Raw genomic sequence first — 17,274 nt, 5'->3', positions numbered from 1 at the left:
AGTGTCTAATTTGGCATTTTTTCCATTTCTACGAAAAAAAAACGGCGGGGGAACACTCATTTTAAAAAAAAAAAAAAAAAAAAAACGCGTCTGCCTTGTAAGCGCTGAGTCATGGGTCTGATTCCCGCCCAGGGCGGTATATCCAAGGTTCGTTCTAGAGACGACCAGCTTTTCCCTATCCCGTCTTCTTTGGCCGGCCACTCACTATCAGGCACACCTGATCAGGTCTACCTGATACCTGATGAGCACACACATTACTATGAGGTAGACCTGACGCAGTTACTTCTAAAAAGGTCGGCTTGTCAGGTCTACCTGATAGTGAGTGGCTGGCCTATTAAGGAAGGTAAGACCTCGAAGTTAGGTACCCAGTCCCTTCTTTTAACCTTTTTTTTTAAATTTAATTTCAGCTTTTTTCTTCAATATTACAATTTCAGCTTTTTTCTTCAATATTACCTATACGAGTATTTATTTATTTAACGTCAATCATTCCTCTTCTTCTGTTCGCAGGTGTTCTTCTTCCTCACCTCCTACCTCGTCCCCCTCCTCCTAATCTGTGGCCTGTATCTGCTCATGCTCATGCGACTATGGAGGGGTGTCGCGCCCGGTGGTCATGTATCGGCCGAGTCGCGACGCGGTAAACGACGCGTGACCCGAATGGTCGTGGTCGTGGTCGCCATCTTCGCGTTTTGCTGGTGCCCGATCCAGGTAAGTTGGGCATTTTACTTTCTATGTACCCCCTACATTATTTTATGATCTAACTTCTATGTTTCTGTGAATTTTTAGTGTCTCCCGCGGCTGTTCTACTACCTAACCTTTTCTGCACTTTCAATATAGCAAGGAGTGTCCATGATAAAATAGGTCTAATTATATAACTTAATGACTAATATTTATCATCGAAATTACTGTATGCCGAAAAAGCTCATAACTCTATTTCATCTTAATATTGGCCGGGCGGCGCGTGGAGCGGCAATTCGAAATTTTGCCGTTTGCGCACCTCCCGGCAGGCCGGCACGCTTGCTGGTCTCAAGTTGAAAGTTATTTTGGGCAATTGGGCAGCATAGTTAAGCTTGCAGGGGTACCGCGCCTGCTTTGCGCCAAGATCACGAATCCGAACTTTTGCTCGGGGCGAACTTGATCCTAAACAGATTCGTTCTCGGAACGAATGGCTCTCTTCGAATTCGGGACAGTAAGACCTCTCGGGCCTATATACCTAAATTGAAAGAGAGAATATCCAGATAGAAAGAAAAATAATTAAATAAGAACAAGGGATAAAAATAAGCGAGAAAGTGTGAAAGATAAAGAAAGAGAAGGAGCTAAAGGAGCCAAGAACAAAAGGGAAAGTAAAAAACGGCTTTCAAAGACTGCTGGAGGCAGAAAAAGCGGACACAATGAGAAATTAATTTGCAAGTTTTAAAACCTTGACAAAACAGAATTAGGAAGAAAAAACAGTATTATACATAGTAGGAATAAACGGATGTGAAACGCCGAAATGAGAAATTCGGGACGGTGCGGAATGGAAATTTCGGGACTGGGCGGGATGAAATTTCGGGACGAAGGATTAAAAGGAAAATCTCAACAAGGATGAATTTATTTCTGAAAATCAGTGGCGTATCAAGGGAGCTATAGGGGGAGCACCGCTTTCTCTTCATGGAAGTTAGGGAAACACCATTTTGCTTCCTCTGTAATGCTTTCCTCTCACCCCTACTACAATCTCCAAACTGCCAAAAATAATAAGGAATTCAGTGATTATTCAACCTGGATTCTAAGATTCTAACTTCGACCACTCACACTCAGACTATCTGACAAGCCGCTGCGCCGGAACCTGTGTGGCTTCCGACCTTGTCCTCTCAGACGGTCTGAAGACAGAAGTCGGAAGCTTTTTCCGTACGTTCCGACTGTGTGACAGAGGTCTATCGGCAACGTGAAAGGCAATGATAATAAGATTGGAGTGGATTGGAAATTTGGAATCACATGCCTTCAGGCACACTCCATTTGTCAAGGATCTAGGTTTACCTTGCCCTAGGGATCAATTTAATTTGAAGAAACCATTTACTGATAAGACCATCAGCCGAGCCGATCGGCCTTCACGCTATGGGTTTGTTGAGTTTATTCCCCCTTTGCAAACCTCCCTACACCACTGCAGCGATGATGAAATTAATTTCTGAAAGCTGAGCTTTTTCCTACTGAAACTTGAAACTTTTTGGTGAAGGAAAATTTTGGAGAGGGTTCCTTCCTCCTCCTCTTCGTTCCACTCTGTCTGTGTGTCTGTAAACAAAATATCTCGAGAACGGTAAGAGCTAGAGACTTGAAATTTGGTATGTAGTTCACAAATGTGACAAGGATGCAACACAAAACGTTTGGTTGAGATAGGTGCTGCGGTTGGCGGTATTTTGACCGCTTTTTGGCGAGTTTCGACCACTTTTTGGCGGTTTTCAGCGATAACGACTAAACGGTTAGAGATATTGTAAATGTTACAACTGAACACCCAAATAAGCACCATTCAATAGGATAAGGAAAGTCGTGTGATGTTCACACCAGATTTTTTCAATATTTTTCATCAGTTTGATCGTTTCTATTGAGAGTTTGATGGTTTTTGCTTTCGATTAGGTTTAGAAGCGTTCGCTCTTGTTTACATTCTATTATCTTACGCGTGACATTTCAGCCCTACTCATACCTAATACCTATACCTTTACCCAAACCTTCAGCCCTATACCTGTCTGTACCCAACCTTGCTTTGCTTGGACTTTTTTTGTCACCCTGTATACCGTGCTACCTGTATCCCTGATGGCAGATTGTATTAAGATAAACAACATTCTACCTGTTCAACCTGCATATGTTTAAACTTTTGATACGCTGGCAATGTTGACATTATAATAACAGCTTGCAAGTTTTGTACTCTACCTAACCCTTATCCTAAATCCTATATTGTACTCTACATACAGGGTGTTCATTCTTGAACTGGTTCTTAGGAAATCAACCCGTAAAAACAGTGTTGGGGCCTAAAATTCTGTTCTGAAAACAAAATTCTCAGTTTTTAGCCTCAAACAAATTATCAGCTTTTAACTTATTATTTATTTGAACAAATTCACAGCTAAAGCTGTAGTTTTATTTTACAAGGATACAATATTAAAACAAGTAATAAACAAACAAAAGTTACAAAAAAATTATACAAATTACGTTCTCTCTTCCTCTCTCTATCACACTTATCACTTACCCAGATACTCCCCCCTTTCTGAAAAAGAATAGGAGATTAATTTAGATTACTTCACTCATACATTTATGACCCCCCCCCTGTTCAATACCGCGCTGGATGGCTGCGTCGTGATTTTCTTTATTTTTAAAAAAAATTCTTTTATCTTTATTAATTAATCCTTTTAACTTATTAAAAGCACCCCAGTACAGTTTTTGGGTCAACAAAGCACTCTTATCTTGTTCAACTTTTTAGAAGTGATCGATTGGTGCAACTTTTAGCTGACAGGGAGTTCGAAACTTTCTCTGCTATCTGATGAGGAGCATCGATGGTACCTAACTACGAATTAAAAATGGCGATGAAAGACTTAATGAAACAATAAAGACAAACTAAATTATGTATGTCCTAAACTATTAATTTAATATACTTTTCCTTTAGTTCCTTTGAATTTGCTTAATTTCAGAGACCCTTTCAAAGAAATCATCAGCTTCTTTTCTCAACGGAGCTTTTTAATTAAAAATTTCGACTAAAAAACAGAGCATTCTTTCTCCTAAAATATAGGGCAGAACATAAAACTTGCTCATTTCAAGCTCTGTCTCAAACTTCTCCAATTCCTACCAACGTGAATAATGTACGAGCTTGTTTATCTTAAAAAAAGGAAAGAAAAGAAGAGGAAGATGAAGAAGAAGAAGAAGAAGAAGGAGGAGGAGGAGGTATAGGGCAGAACATAAAACTTGCTCATTTCAAGCTCTGTCTCAAACTTCTCCAATTCCTACCAACGTGAATAATGTACGAGCTTGTTCATCTTAAAAAAAGAAAAAAAAAGGAAAGAAGAAAAGAAGATGAAGAAGAAGGAGGAGGAGAAAAAGAAGAAGAGGAAGAAGAAGAAGGAGAAGGAGAAGAAGAAGAGGAAGAAAAGTTAAACAAAATTATCTGAAGAAAATGGCGTTGGGAGGGGGAGAGACATCAAGAAGTGGGTATGCAACCCTCAAGAGCAAACTTGATGGAGAAAAAATAATAACAAAACAAAAAGAAAAATATGAAGAAAATAGAAACCTACTTACCTACCTAGAAAATGGAAAGTAGATAAGTTTTGTTACGAAAAAAATAATGTAAAGTTGAAAAAAAAGCTAACTTTTCTGTGTGGTTGAAGAATTTTTGTAGTGCCGAATTGTTGGGGAAAGAAGGAACATTTTAGGAGAAAAAGAAATAACACTAAAGTTAGACAACATCCAGTGTGGAGGGTATTTGGACGGGCGACAGTTCCCGACGGGCAGAGAATTTTCTTTTTCTTTTCTTTTTTCTTCCTCTCTTTTCTCATTTGCTTTCTTAATTTCTTTCTCTGCTTTCTTCTTTTCTCTACAATTCTCTTCTCTTCTCTAAAAAAAGCTAACTTTTCTGTGTGGTTGAAGAATTTTTGTAGTGCCGAATTGTTGGGGAAAGAAGGAAGATTTTAGCAGAAAAAGAAAAAACAAAAAGAAGGAACATTTGAGGAGAAAAAGAAATATCAACACTAAAGTTAGACAACGTCCAGTGTGGAGGGTATTTGGACGGGCGACAGTTCCCGACGGGCAGAGAAAAAATATTGTCTTCTTTTCTTTTTTCTTCCTCTCTTTTCTCATTTGCTTTCTTAATTTTCTTCTCTTCTCTACAATTTTCTTCTCTACAATTCTCTTCTCTTCTCTACAATTCTTTTCTCTTCTCTTCTCTACAATTCTCAGAAAATAAAGGTTCATGAAACGGCAAAATGTGTATGTCATCCAGGTTGTCAGTGTAGAATATTTGAAACTCCTCTCATCACCTTCTTCCAAACAATACCTCAACCACATCTTGTCAGGGCACAAATTGAAATGTGAATAAAATGTCAAAACAAGAGAGAGAGAGAGAGAGAGAGAGAGAGAGAGAGATTGAAGAGAAAAGAATGAGGAACAGGGATGAAAAATAAAGGAGGGAGAATGAAAGAAATGAAGAGAGAGAGAGGCAGGGGAAAGAACAAGAAAGAGAAAGAGTAGAGGGAGAGAAAGAAAAGAAGGAGAAAGGAAAAAGAAAGTGGAATGAAGGAGAGGGAGGGGAGACAAGAAAGAAAGGGGACAAAGAGGTAGAGAGGGAGAGAGAGAGGGACAAAGAGAAAGAGGGAATGGAATAAAAAGAGAGCAAGGAAGAGAGACAAGAGAGTAGGGAAGAAAATTGAAGAGACATAAAAACAGAAACAAGTACCTTATTATTATTATTACATAGGTACCTATAAATTTTTAGTAGGTACCTAGGTATATCTATAAAATTTTGGTACACATCTACTCTTTGCTTCATTACGTTTCCCTCCTCCGAGTAATCCGGGCTTGATATTGCTGATGAAAAATTTGAATGCTATAGGGGGAAAAAAGGTACAAAAAATTGAAAAGAAAGCCGCGAAATCATAAAAAATAAGTGGGAATATTTGTGGGAATGAATATTTTATCCCATCCCTCTTTATCTCTCTCCCTCCCTCCCTCCCTCGCATGAAATATAAATGAGGTTGAACATAACAGTATGGATCGCTCTCTCTCTATCTCTTTCCTGCTCTACCTCTTTCTAGTTCTCTCTCTCCCTCTTTCTCTCTCTATCTTTCTTTATCTACCTCTTTCTCTTTCTCCCTCTCTCTCCGCTTACAAGGCAGACGCACTACCAACTAAGCTAACTAGGCTGGCTAGGGGCCGTTTTTAGATTTTCTCCTTAATTGTAGGCCAAGCTCCGAAGTTTCGGAGCTTCCACTCCCTCGACAAAATCCTGGATTGGGCCCTGCTTGTAAGCGCTAGGTCGCGGGTTCGATTCCCACCCGGATTTTATCCTATCCTAACAAAAAAATCGAGTTGAAACTTTAATTTCACTTCGTTCATTCACCCACAGGTCTCGCTTACGAGGAGGAAGCGCGGGCATTGGGGGACCCCGCTGAAATCTACGCTACACTCCTACGTGAGCGCGAACGCCTAGCCGCGCTGCGTGAACAGAGCGAAGCGCAGAGCGCGACTCTGGAGGGACTGAAACAGAAACTGAGACAAGGGAAGGAGAGGAAGAGGCAGGTGGAGGAGGAATATGAGAGGCAGAAGGAGGAGGAGAGTATGATGAAGGAGGAGTTGGGAAGGAAGAGGAAATGTCATGAGGAGGTAAGCTGTTGGGGGCACCCTATTTTATGTGATTCCGCTTGGTTTAAAGATTTAAGCCAGGCCGATTTTTACTATTATTATTGTTGTTATGTATCGGGAAAAGGCGAAGAATAAGAAGAAGATTATTTCAAAGGGCTTTAGGAGTTTAGTTTTTTCTCAATGTCTGTCAGACCGCGGTCTGACAGACATTGAGACCGTGGTCTGTCGGACGGTCTGAGTGTGACCTTATTTATACTGTCGGCTAAGACTAAAAAGTCCCATTATGCCAACAGTTTAAACAGGCCTCATTTATTTACATCAAACATAAGTACATTCACATAGGTTTAACATTGAAAAAGATGGAGAAAATTATAAATATAAAAAGATATTAATGGTAATAGCCACCAAAGAGGTTGCCACTGAAGATAAATGCCCATTTCTCCGATTTCAGTCCAGAAATCTACAATATGGAAAGAGGGAGCTGTGGAGTTAACCGTATTGAAGATAAATCGGTTCAGGTTCCATAAGGAAAATACACGTTCACTATGCACTTGCGTAGCTTCAATCCTCTTGGTCTTCGGGAAGAGCAGGATAAAAATAATATATAAAAAAAAATCACCTTGAAATCGAATGTCTTAAAAAAAATAAATAATAATAATATTAATAGTGCTTATTTATACTGCTCACCTAGGACTGAAAAGTCCCTTTACTCCAGCAGTAGGCTACTACTAATATTGTGGTCAAATTCTCAAATCGAACACAAATAGAAGAGGAAGCAAAGGAGAAGGAGAATATAAGTGAACAAATTGATCAGTTGAACAGCGAAAAAACTCGGGTAAGTGAGGAAATAAACGATCGTATAGAACAGCACAAAGCTCACGCAGTAACACAAGATGAGACATAAAATTCCATACCTCGGCTGGGATCGAACCCACGCCCTCCTGTTTACCAGGCGAGCGCCTTGACCACTACACCACCGAGGCAGGTGGTGTAGTGGTCCATCAAAAAATAACCCATCCGGGAACGGAAAGTGGCTAGAAAATTTCCGAGTCGCCTAAGATACATAACCAACACCTCCGGGCTAAAAGTCAGTGTTCCACTCACCCCACCAAAGAATTACCTTTGACTTGTTTGTGACTTTTTTAGCTAAATCCCTTTTAGGGATAATTTTTTTAGAGGATGTACTCACCATAGGTATTTTTCTACTTTACATAAGTGAACAAATTGATCAGTTGAACAGCGAAAAAACTCGGGTAAGTGATGAAATAAACGATCGTATAGAACAGCACAAAGCTCACGAAGTAACGTCGTCATCGATCGACTATGTGTGGACACACGTCACATCGTCACACCTTTAAAGCCTAAAAATAATAATTATCAGTATTTTTTTTTTATATGTTTAGGGATACTTTTTATATGTTTTTTGCTGTATGTTACGTTAATACATGGGATGTCTAATATAAAACTAACCAATAGGTAATTGCCAATAATAATCTTTCTCCCATCCAGGGGCGGATTTAGTGCAAATAATAAAAAAAAAAAAAAACTGAACTAGGAAATGAGGCTGAGAGAAAATGAAATTAAACAAAAATGTATTTATTAGTTCTAAACTATCTATACTGTAAGAAAAAGAAATTGTATTTATCTAATAATTATGAATTGTATCTTTTCTCAATAAAGGCTATTTTATTTATTCAATATTATTTTATATCGAAAAAGAAGTTTAGCTACTTCCTCTTTGTCTGTCTCTTTCTCCGTCCCTTGGAAGGCAATTGAAAGGGGACTCCTACTGGCTTGTACATTCACCTCAAATTTAGAAATTGTAAGTAATAAATGTTTCAAAAGTAAGTAATAAATGAACTATGATAATAACTCAGAAAAATGGCCCGTACAGGACCCTCACCTCACAAGCCGATTCGGTCCAAAATTGAATGAGAAAATCTCCATTATGCTCTAAAAACGTTTGCTGAATTTCATCTAAAATGGACAAACCGGTTCAATGGTTATATAGCGAAACAAAAAGATGAACTAGAGAATAGATCAAGAAGGATATGCTTATTTCCTACCTTGTATGATAATATTGTTGCTCACAGCTCACCCAGTATAATAACGCTAAGAAATATTTGTGACCCATCCTGTATAAAATGATGGTTTATGAAATATTTGTTCCTTATAGAAAGCCAATGTCATCTTGTTCATATATCGAAATGACTTTGAAAGTTTGCCAAAACGACGCAACGACAGTCAAGTCGGCTGTCTTTTGAAAGCAATAAAGTGCAGAGGAGGAGGAGGAGAAGGAGGAGGAGAAAGAAGAAGAGCATAAAAAGAAAAAGGAGAGGAGAGAGGGAGATGGAAAAGGAAAAGATGAACAAAAAGAAGTAGAAGGAAAAGGACGGGGAGTAGGAAGAAAAGAAGAAGGAGGAGAAAAATAGACTAGGAGGAGGAAGAAGGAGAAGAAGACTAAAAGAAGGAGAAGGAATAGACGATGAAAGAGAAAAGATGAAAAAGGATCCGAACTACTAGGAAAAGAAAATGAAGAAGGAAAAGGCTCAGGACAAAACGAATAAGGCAAGAAGGAAATGAAAGAGAAGGAAGAGGAGAAGGAGGAAAAAAGAAAAAGGAAGAGATAGGAGGGTTTAGGTTAATAATCTCTTCCCCCTTTCTCTCTCCCCTCTCCCCTATTGCTTCCTTACTCTTTACCTTCTCTCTCTCTTCCTCCTTGCCAAATATGCTTTTTCTCCTCCTCCTCCTCCTCCTCCTCCTCCTTCTTCTTCTCCTCCTCCTCCTCCTCTTTCTTCTTCCTTTTCTCATTTTATTTTCTGATCGCCTGAGGCTCATGCCAAAATTGTCAATTTCACCTTTACCTTTTCTCTCTCTCTCTTCCTCCTTGCCAAATATCCTTTTTCTCCTCCTCCTCCTCCTCCTCCTCCTTCTTCTTCTTCTTCTCCTCCTCCTTCTTCTTCTCCTCCTCCTCCTCCTTCTTCTTCTCCTCCTCCTCCTTCTTCTTCTTCTTCTCCTCCTTCTTCTTCTCCTCCTCCTCCTTCTTCTTCTTCTCCTCCTCCTCCTCTTTCTTCTTCCTTTTCTCATTTTATTTTCGGATGGTATAATTAGTGTAATTATTTGCTTGTAAAACTGAAGAAACTAAATAAACACCCTACACAAATGTTGGTATTTTTATACTGCTTGCTGAGTAGATTTATTTTAAATAGAAATGTTATTTTGGAAATAAATTTTTGATAAGAGAGTGAGTTTACCAACCAGAGAAAAAGAAGGAAAAAAAATGACCAATTGATAGGCCATTTTACACAAAATGCCCCTGTCGACATAGGTAGATAAATTTTTTTAACAAAATCACAAACAATGACCCATCATGGGTAAATCCGCGAAGAAGAAAAAGACCAAAAAAGGATCCCAACCCAAAAAACAGCGAGAAATACAACCATCTTTACGAAAACGCGGGAAAGAGGGAATTTTTACCTTTCTTTTCAAGGAGAGATGGATTCTAGGTACACATAGAGGGATTTTTTTTTCATTTTTCCCTCATCAAGCTTTAGATACCATAATCAGATTAGACCACCGTGATCATGCTTATGAGTCATTCACCCTGTAGGTAATATTTACAGGTAGGTAATCAATCATGTGGGAGACACCTTGTAGATTTATTTTAATTCATAAATATGGAAAAAATTCGGAAAAAAATTTCATGACTTTTTTATTTATTTTATTTCAACCACATGAAAAATTCATACCCGAATACAATCCAACATATTCTCTCTCTCCCTCCCTCTCTCTCTCTTTCTCTCTCTCTTTCTCTCTCTCTCTCTTTCTTTCTCTCTCTCTCTCTTTGTCCGTATTAAATTTATTATCAGATTTGATTTCGAGTGAATTTTTCATTTCAATCCATCTTCCTCTCTTTTTCTCTTGTTTTAATAAATAAAATGTGTGTGTAAGAGAGATAGAGAGAGAGAGAGACTGGGAGGGAGAGATAGGATTAGTTTTCTTTGTATTCATCAAAATTGAAGAGAGAGAGAGAGAGAGAGAGAGAAAGCTACAAAGTAACGAAATCACTCAAATATAAATCCAAAATATTGAACACAAATAGAAGAGGAAGCAAAGGAGAAGGAGAATATAAGTGAACAGATTGATCAGTTGAACAGCGAAAAAACTCAGGTAAGTGAGTGGGATTTCAAGAAGACCTCAATGCTTGTCAACTCTGGTTGCTAGAAAACAAACTAAAATTTCATCCCAGTAAATGCGAAATCATGACCATAACAAACAGGAAACAAAATATTATAGAACAAACGTATAACATAGAAAATACACCTATACCCAGAGTAAACCAAAAAATAAGTGAACAAATTGATCAGTTGAACAGCGAAAAAACTCAGGTAAGTGATGAAATAAACGATCGTATAGAACAGCACAAAGCTCACGCAGTAACGTCGTCATCGATCGACTATGTGTGGACACACGTCACATCGTCACACCTTTAAAGCCTAAAAATATTAATTATCAGTATTTTTTTATATGTTTAGGGATACTTTTTATATGTTTTTTGCTGTATGTTATGTTAATACATGGGATGTCTAATATAAAACTAACCAATAATTGCCAATAATAATTATCTTTCTCCCCCAGATGTCCGCTCAATGCTCCACGTTCCTAGCTCAGCTCGAGGAAGTGAGTGAGGCGAATCGTCGCGTTATCGATGAAATAGAACAGCACAACGCTCGGCTCGCATTATTCACCCAGGAGGAACAGCAGGCTCAGAAGGAAATAGGAGACCTGGATGAGAGCTTGGAGAAGTTGAAGATGCAGCACTTGTTGGAGAAACAAGAGTGGACTTTGGATCAGGAGAATCAACTTAGGGTAAGTTATGTAATAGGAATTTCAATTGTGTTTAGCATAAATGCTTGTCAGAAATGCCGTTCCCCGCTTAAACTGCGCTATATTTTATAACTTGACTTGGAATCGAACCACCGACCTCCAGATTCAGAGTCCACCGTGCTAACAACTACACAACTGAGGTAGTAGTAAGTTCCACATAATAATATATCCTACTTCCAAATCTACGAGTAGGTACTAGGTGCATACTTCCGAAGTTCAGTGTTGAAAAATAATAATAATATAATAATAATAATAATAATAATAATATAATAGTGCTTATTTATACTGCTCGCATAGGACTGAAAAGTCCCTTTAGTCCAGCAGTAGGCTACTACTATTATTGTGGTCAAATTCTCAAATTATATTGAGGATAATAAAATTCCATACCTCGGCTGGGATTGAACCCACGCCCTCCTGTTTACCAGTCGAGCGCCTTGACCACTACACTAAACACTACCGAGGCAGGTTACACTACCGAGGCAGGAACTTAGAATGGTCAAAGGAAAAATTGCTGTTAAAATATAGAATTCATTTCTTTAATTCATTCAACAGGCTCTGGACGATAAGAAGGACGTAGAGAAGGCCAATTTCAAAGCTCAATACGAGAAACTAGTCGCTATGTATGAGAACGTAGCCAAAGCTAGTCGTGATGCCGCAGATGAATTAATGGTGCATAGGAATGCCAGGGAGAGAATTGTGCAGGGACTGCAAGGGTTAATGAAGGAGAAGGTAAGATAACAAGGGGTTTAATATTTTATTTTAAGAGGTTTGACAGAGGGAACTGTAACTGCTATGGTCTTATCGTCCCGAAATCGAAGAGAGGTTTTTTTTTTTTTTAGAGGGAACTGTAACTGCTATGGTCTTATCGTCCCGAAATCAAGAGAGAAGGAATTTTTTTAAAGAGGTTTAACAGAGGGAACTGTAACTGCTATGGTCTTATCGTCCCGAAATCGAAGAGAGAAGGAAGAGAGGGATAGGAGAAAGCCAGCCGTTCCGAGAACGAACATTATCCCATCAGGATAAAATCCGCCCCGGGCGGGAATCGAACCATTTTAAAGAGGTTTGACAGAGGGAACTGTAACTGCTATGGTCTTATCGTCCCGAAATCGAAGAGAGAAGGAAGCCAGGAGGAGAAAGCCAGCCGTTCCGAGAACGAATATTATCCCATCAGAATAAAATCCGCCCCGGGCGGGAATCGAACCCGCGACCTAGCGCTTACAAGGCAGACGCACTACCAACTAAGCTAATTAGGCTGGCAGGGGTTAAATTTAACTAGTGGTTCGTGAAACTCAGATTTTTTTTTTTGGTTTGATAGAGGGAACTGTAACTGATAAGGTCTTATCGTCCCGAAAGTGAAGAGGAAGGTAGACAGGATAGGAGAAAGCCAGCCGTTCCGAGAAAGAATCTTATCTCTTTAGGATAAAATCCGCCCCGGACGAGAATCGAACCCGCGACCTAGCACTTACAAGGCAGACGTGCTGATTTCCAAGCTAACTACGCTGGCTCATGGAGTTTATAACTTGGAATTTGGAAGGTCACTCATCATCACAAAGGGAGATATCAGATTAATGTCTAACACTCGTATTTATGAACAAGAATGATGTCTCAAGTAAAAATTGACCAATCAAATGCCTTGAGACTATGCTTAGCACGAACTTAAGAGCCAGCATTGTGTTCATAAATATGGGTGTAAATTTTCTGACAAAAAGGCTCAAATCTCAGGGAAATGGGAGGATTTCCATTCCATGGGTAGACAGGATAGGAGAAAGCCAGCCGTTCCGAGAAAGAATCTTATCTCTTTAGGATAAAATCCGCCCCGGACGAGAATCGAACCCGAGACCTAGCGCTTACAAGGCAGCTAATTTCCAAACTAACTACGCTGGCTCATGGAGTTTATAACTTGGAATTTGGAAGGTCACTCATCATCACAAAGGGAGATATCAGATTAATGTCTAAATTTTCTGACAAAAAGACTCAAATCTCAGGGAAATGGGAGGATTTCCATTCCATATCATGGAGTTTATAACTTGGAATTTGGAAGGTCACTCATCATCACAAAGGGAGATATCAGATTAATGTCTAAATTTTCTGACAAAAAGGCTCAAATCTCGGGGAAATGGGAGGATTTCCATTCCATGTCTGATGTATCACATTTTCTCACGCTCTCATTTCAGGAGAACCAGGACAGAGAGTACAAGAAATACCAGGAGAATATGCTTAAGATCCAGAAGCTGCTTACTGACTTGGACAAGTCAACCAAATAATAGACAAATGAATAAATATTTCATTATTATTAAAGATGTTTATATTAGACATCCTAGGTTATAAAGTTATGAAATATGTAGGTAACTACAAAACTTATTACCTTCATATGATACGGAACGTGTATCCATTGTATCATATAAAGGTAATAAGGTTTGTAGTTACCTATTTCATAACTTTAAATATTTCATGGTCGCCCCCCATCATGAACAGATTGAATAAATATTTGATGGTCGAATACAAACTTGGTTTAAGACCGATTAGATTAGGCATCTCATTGGTTGATTTGTAAACTTTGGATTAAAATTTAGCCCGTCACAAATCAGTCCTTGAACTGTTGTCCACATCAATATTATTATTTGTCATGTTTGCTCCAATGCTTAGCTTTATTTTCAATTCGTGTACCTGAAGTGACATTGTTTATTTTCATGTGTTTACTAAAGCCATGTTAATTTTTGTTTAAAAATTTTCAATTCAATTATTTCAAAATACCTGAAATAAAGTTATTATTATTTATTTTTTCAATGTTGTTATGTACCTACTTGCTACTTGTCTCCTTTTCTTTCAATATGTAGTTCTATGTCATAACTTTAAATATTTCATGGTCGCCCCCCATCATGAACAGATTGAATAAATATTTGATGGTCGAATACAAACTTGGTTTAAGACCGATTAGATTAGGCATCTCATTGGTTGATTTGTAAACTTTGGATTAAAATTTAGCCCGTCACAAATCAGTCCTTGAACTGTTGTCCACATCAATATTATTATTTGTCATGTTTGCTCCAATGCTTAGCTTTATTTTCAATTCGTGTACCTGAAGTGACATTGTTTATTTTCATGTGTTTACTAAAGCCATGTTAATTTTTGTTTAAATTTTCAATTATGAAAATACCTGAAATAAAGTTATTATTATTTATTTTTTTTCCATGTTGTTATGTACCTACTTGTCTCCTTTTTACTTTCTCTTTCAATATGTATTCAAGTAAGTACCCGAAGGAAAATTATTTTACCTAGGAATAAAGCCACGAAGTCTAAATCTAAACTTGTGTTCAAATTGACATTTTAACAAGTCCTATCTGATCTAAAAAAAAGGACATTTTTCTTAGGAAAAGATATAGGTAACTCTCAGATGCTTTTATTGTAATACCCTAACAAAGGTAAACCTGAAATGACCAACATGAAATAAAATAATAAGGGAGAACGGGCTCTAGTCTTGATTTTAAATCATTACATGAAAGTAAAATCGAAAAATCAAATCAAGAATGATAATAAACTGAATAATAAACAAATTAGGTAGGTACATAGGAAAAGCAACTGCGTAAAGTCTGACGTCACACATCTTCGAACTCTTTCATTAGAACGGAAAATAAAAATTGAATTTACGACCTTTTACAGTTATTTTTTCCGAGTTTTGACCTCAGATTTGGATTTTTCTCAACTTTTTACATAGGAATCGACCATTTATTTATAATTTTTACCCATTCGCAACTCCTCCATTGAGATTAATTACAGTCAAACCTGTCTAGTTGGGAATCCAAGGGACCGGCAATTTTTTCGCATATCCAGGTTTCCCCATTACAAATGAAGGGGCCACGATTTTTCCCTTGTTTATCCAGGTTTCCCATTTACACGGGTTCGACTGTATCAATAAAAATAATTAACAATGCTACCATTGTTCAATGAAAGACCTAGGTGCCAAAAGTAGCTGTGTTGGAAACTGAACGATTCTTGTTATTCTCAATTTCTACACATAAAATACACGGAATGTTGAGAATAAAATTCGATATCTCGGCTGGCATTCAAGCCTTTCTGAAAATAATAAATTAAATTTAATTCAAGAAATAATCATGAATAATCAATAATCATAAATAATAACTGCGGGGAGAGAACGACTGTTCAACAAAACATTAAAGAATAAATAATAAATACCGTATCAACCACAAAAGAAAAGAATGGTAAATTACGAACTTACATAATTCATAAATAATTATGTAATAAAATATCAAAGGGAATTTTTTTTATTTTTGTTTTTATGCATTATTAATATAATAATTTAATAACCAAATGTCAGCCCAAAGCTATCACCCCAGGGCTGATTGAGAGGCTGACGAAAAAGGCCGACCCCCACGGAACACAAGGAAAGGCGGAGAAAGAGAAGACGATTTATGTAATAATATAGGTACCAGTCTTGAAAAAAAAAGACGCTAGACTTGAGGGTGTGTTTATGTACCGGGTTGAGATGAGCTCGGACGATGTGAGATAGGATCTTGTTTCTACAGTTTTGCATTGGAGTGGTAACTTCAGCAAGGATAGCGTGGGAGTGTTGGGCATTTTTTCTAGCCCTCTGTCCCGGCGGCAATTTTTAAAATTTATTTTATATTTATTTTTGTTTGCTTTGTAATTCGCTTGTTTGTAATATCTAATATTAATGAAAAGTATAATATAAACGTGCAAACTAGAGATAAAAAGTAAAAAATGAATTCAGATTGTACAAGTTGCGGAAAAAAAATCAAAATTTCGAATTTCCCGCCAACTTTACACGCTCATGAAGGCTGTGTTAAGTTACCACATCATTTTCCACACGCCAAGAAAGGACGGGAATGGCCTATCTCAGCCCGGTACATAAACACACCCTGAAAGTCTAAAAATAATAATAATAAACGACAGTAGGTACAAGGTATTTATATTTTTCTTTCGGAAACGGAACTGATTCCGATGGTGCGCCATCTTGGATTTCCTATGGTTTAGTACAGACACCATCACACCAAAAGAAGGAGAAATTCCGAAAAGAAACCAAGACAAGACTACACAGTTCCATGTAAAACGGACTCATGTCTACAACTGATTCCAATCCACTTCTGTGGTTCAAATTATTGATTTTGTTGTGTAGAAAAGAAGGAAAAAAAGCCAGCCTAGTTAACATAGTTGATAGTACGTCTGCCTTGTAAGCGCTAGGCCGCGGGTTCGATTCCCACCCGGGGCGGATTTTATCCTGATGGGATAATGTTCGTTCTCGGAACGGCTGGCTTTCTCCTATCCTGTCTTACTTCTCTCTTCGATTTCGGGACGATAAGACCTTAGCAGTTACAGTTCCCTCTGTCAAACCTCTTAAAAAAAAGAAGGAAAACCTTCTGAAAACTAAATATCAGTTGTTTCGGGATTTGGCCTGTTCAGCCATAATAAATAAATATAAATGTCCATAACCACTCCAATCTGTACGGATTTTTACTATCACAGCCATTTCTGTTGCATCGGGTACACTCACTTGAAGTGTTTCACCAGACACACTGTCTCATAAGAAATGTTTCACCAGACAAACAGTCTCACAAGAAATGTTTCACCAGACACACTGTCTCACAAAAAGTGTTTCACCATAGGTGTAAGTAGTTCATAGTGTGTGCTCAGCTCCACAAATTGTGCCAGTCCTACTGATAGTTCCCTGTAGAATTTGCTGTCTTGTAGTGACGTCAATAATTCGGACAGGGTGATGGGCTCAGGATCTCGTTGATTGAGAATGAATAGAAGTTGTTTGAGATAGATATTGGTTGGTAAGATAGTCGCGGGCTCAGGATGATCTGCGAATATCCTGTGGAGAAGAGAGATTATACCTGCCTCGGTAGCGTAGTGGTCAAGACGCTCGCCTGGTAATCAGGAGGGCGTGGGTTTGATCCCAGCCGAGGCATGGAATTTTATCCTCATTTATTTGAGATTTTGACCACATAATAATGGAGCTCTAAGGGTTAGATGGTAGAAAACGCCTCCGGCGTTAACCTCGCCTAGTGGTTACCTTCCACTCAAGAGTCTATTATT

At 38.2% G+C, this 17,274-nt stretch overlaps 2 protein-coding genes across 2 annotated transcripts in view; one reads left to right on the top strand and one right to left on the bottom strand.

Moving 5' to 3' along the window:
- The first annotated feature begins 7,072 nt into the window (after positions 1–7,072).
- On the top strand, positions 7,073–13,908 carry LOC103515748. The gene is made up of 4 exons (XM_026828339.1): positions 7,073–7,147; positions 10,951–11,181; positions 11,752–11,928; positions 13,374–13,908. The coding sequence occupies exons 2-4, from the start codon at positions 10,951–10,953 to the stop codon at positions 13,461–13,463; spliced, it is 498 nt and encodes a 165-aa protein (XP_026684140.1). The 5' UTR covers positions 7,073–7,147; the 3' UTR covers positions 13,464–13,908.
- Positions 13,909–16,580: 2,672 nt separating this feature from the next.
- The window catches only part of LOC103515747, a 3,369-nt gene continuing 2,675 nt past the window's right edge, over positions 16,581–17,274 (bottom strand). Inside the window, exon 2 of the mRNA XM_026828342.1 lies at positions 16,581–17,050. Coding sequence (XP_026684143.1) covers positions 16,819–17,050 — 232 coding nt within the window. The 3' untranslated portion in view covers positions 16,581–16,818. The remainder of the gene's footprint in view (positions 17,051–17,274) is intronic.

This window comes from Diaphorina citri, unplaced genomic scaffold (genome assembly GCF_000475195.1).
Source record: "Diaphorina citri unplaced genomic scaffold, Diaci psyllid genome assembly version 1.1 scaffold1409, whole genome shotgun sequence".
Taxonomy (NCBI): domain Eukaryota; kingdom Metazoa; phylum Arthropoda; class Insecta; order Hemiptera; family Psyllidae; genus Diaphorina; species Diaphorina citri.
This window is presented reverse-complemented; position numbering and strand designations above follow the sequence as displayed.

What these genes read in the sequence shown, in the direction of transcription:
- LOC103515748 (XM_026828339.1), top strand. Translation starts at nt 10,951, where the DNA reads ATGTCCGCTCAATGCTCCACGTTCCTAGCTCAGCTCGAGGAAGTGAGT. An exon ending in ATCAGGAGAATCAACTTAGG is followed by an intron (nt 11,182 to 11,751) that starts GTAAGTTATGTA and finishes TTCATTCAACAG; the next exon opens with GCTCTGGACGATAAGAAGGA. An exon ending in AAGGGTTAATGAAGGAGAAG is followed by an intron (nt 11,929 to 13,373) that starts GTAAGATAACAA and finishes CTCTCATTTCAG; the next exon opens with GAGAACCAGGACAGAGAGTA.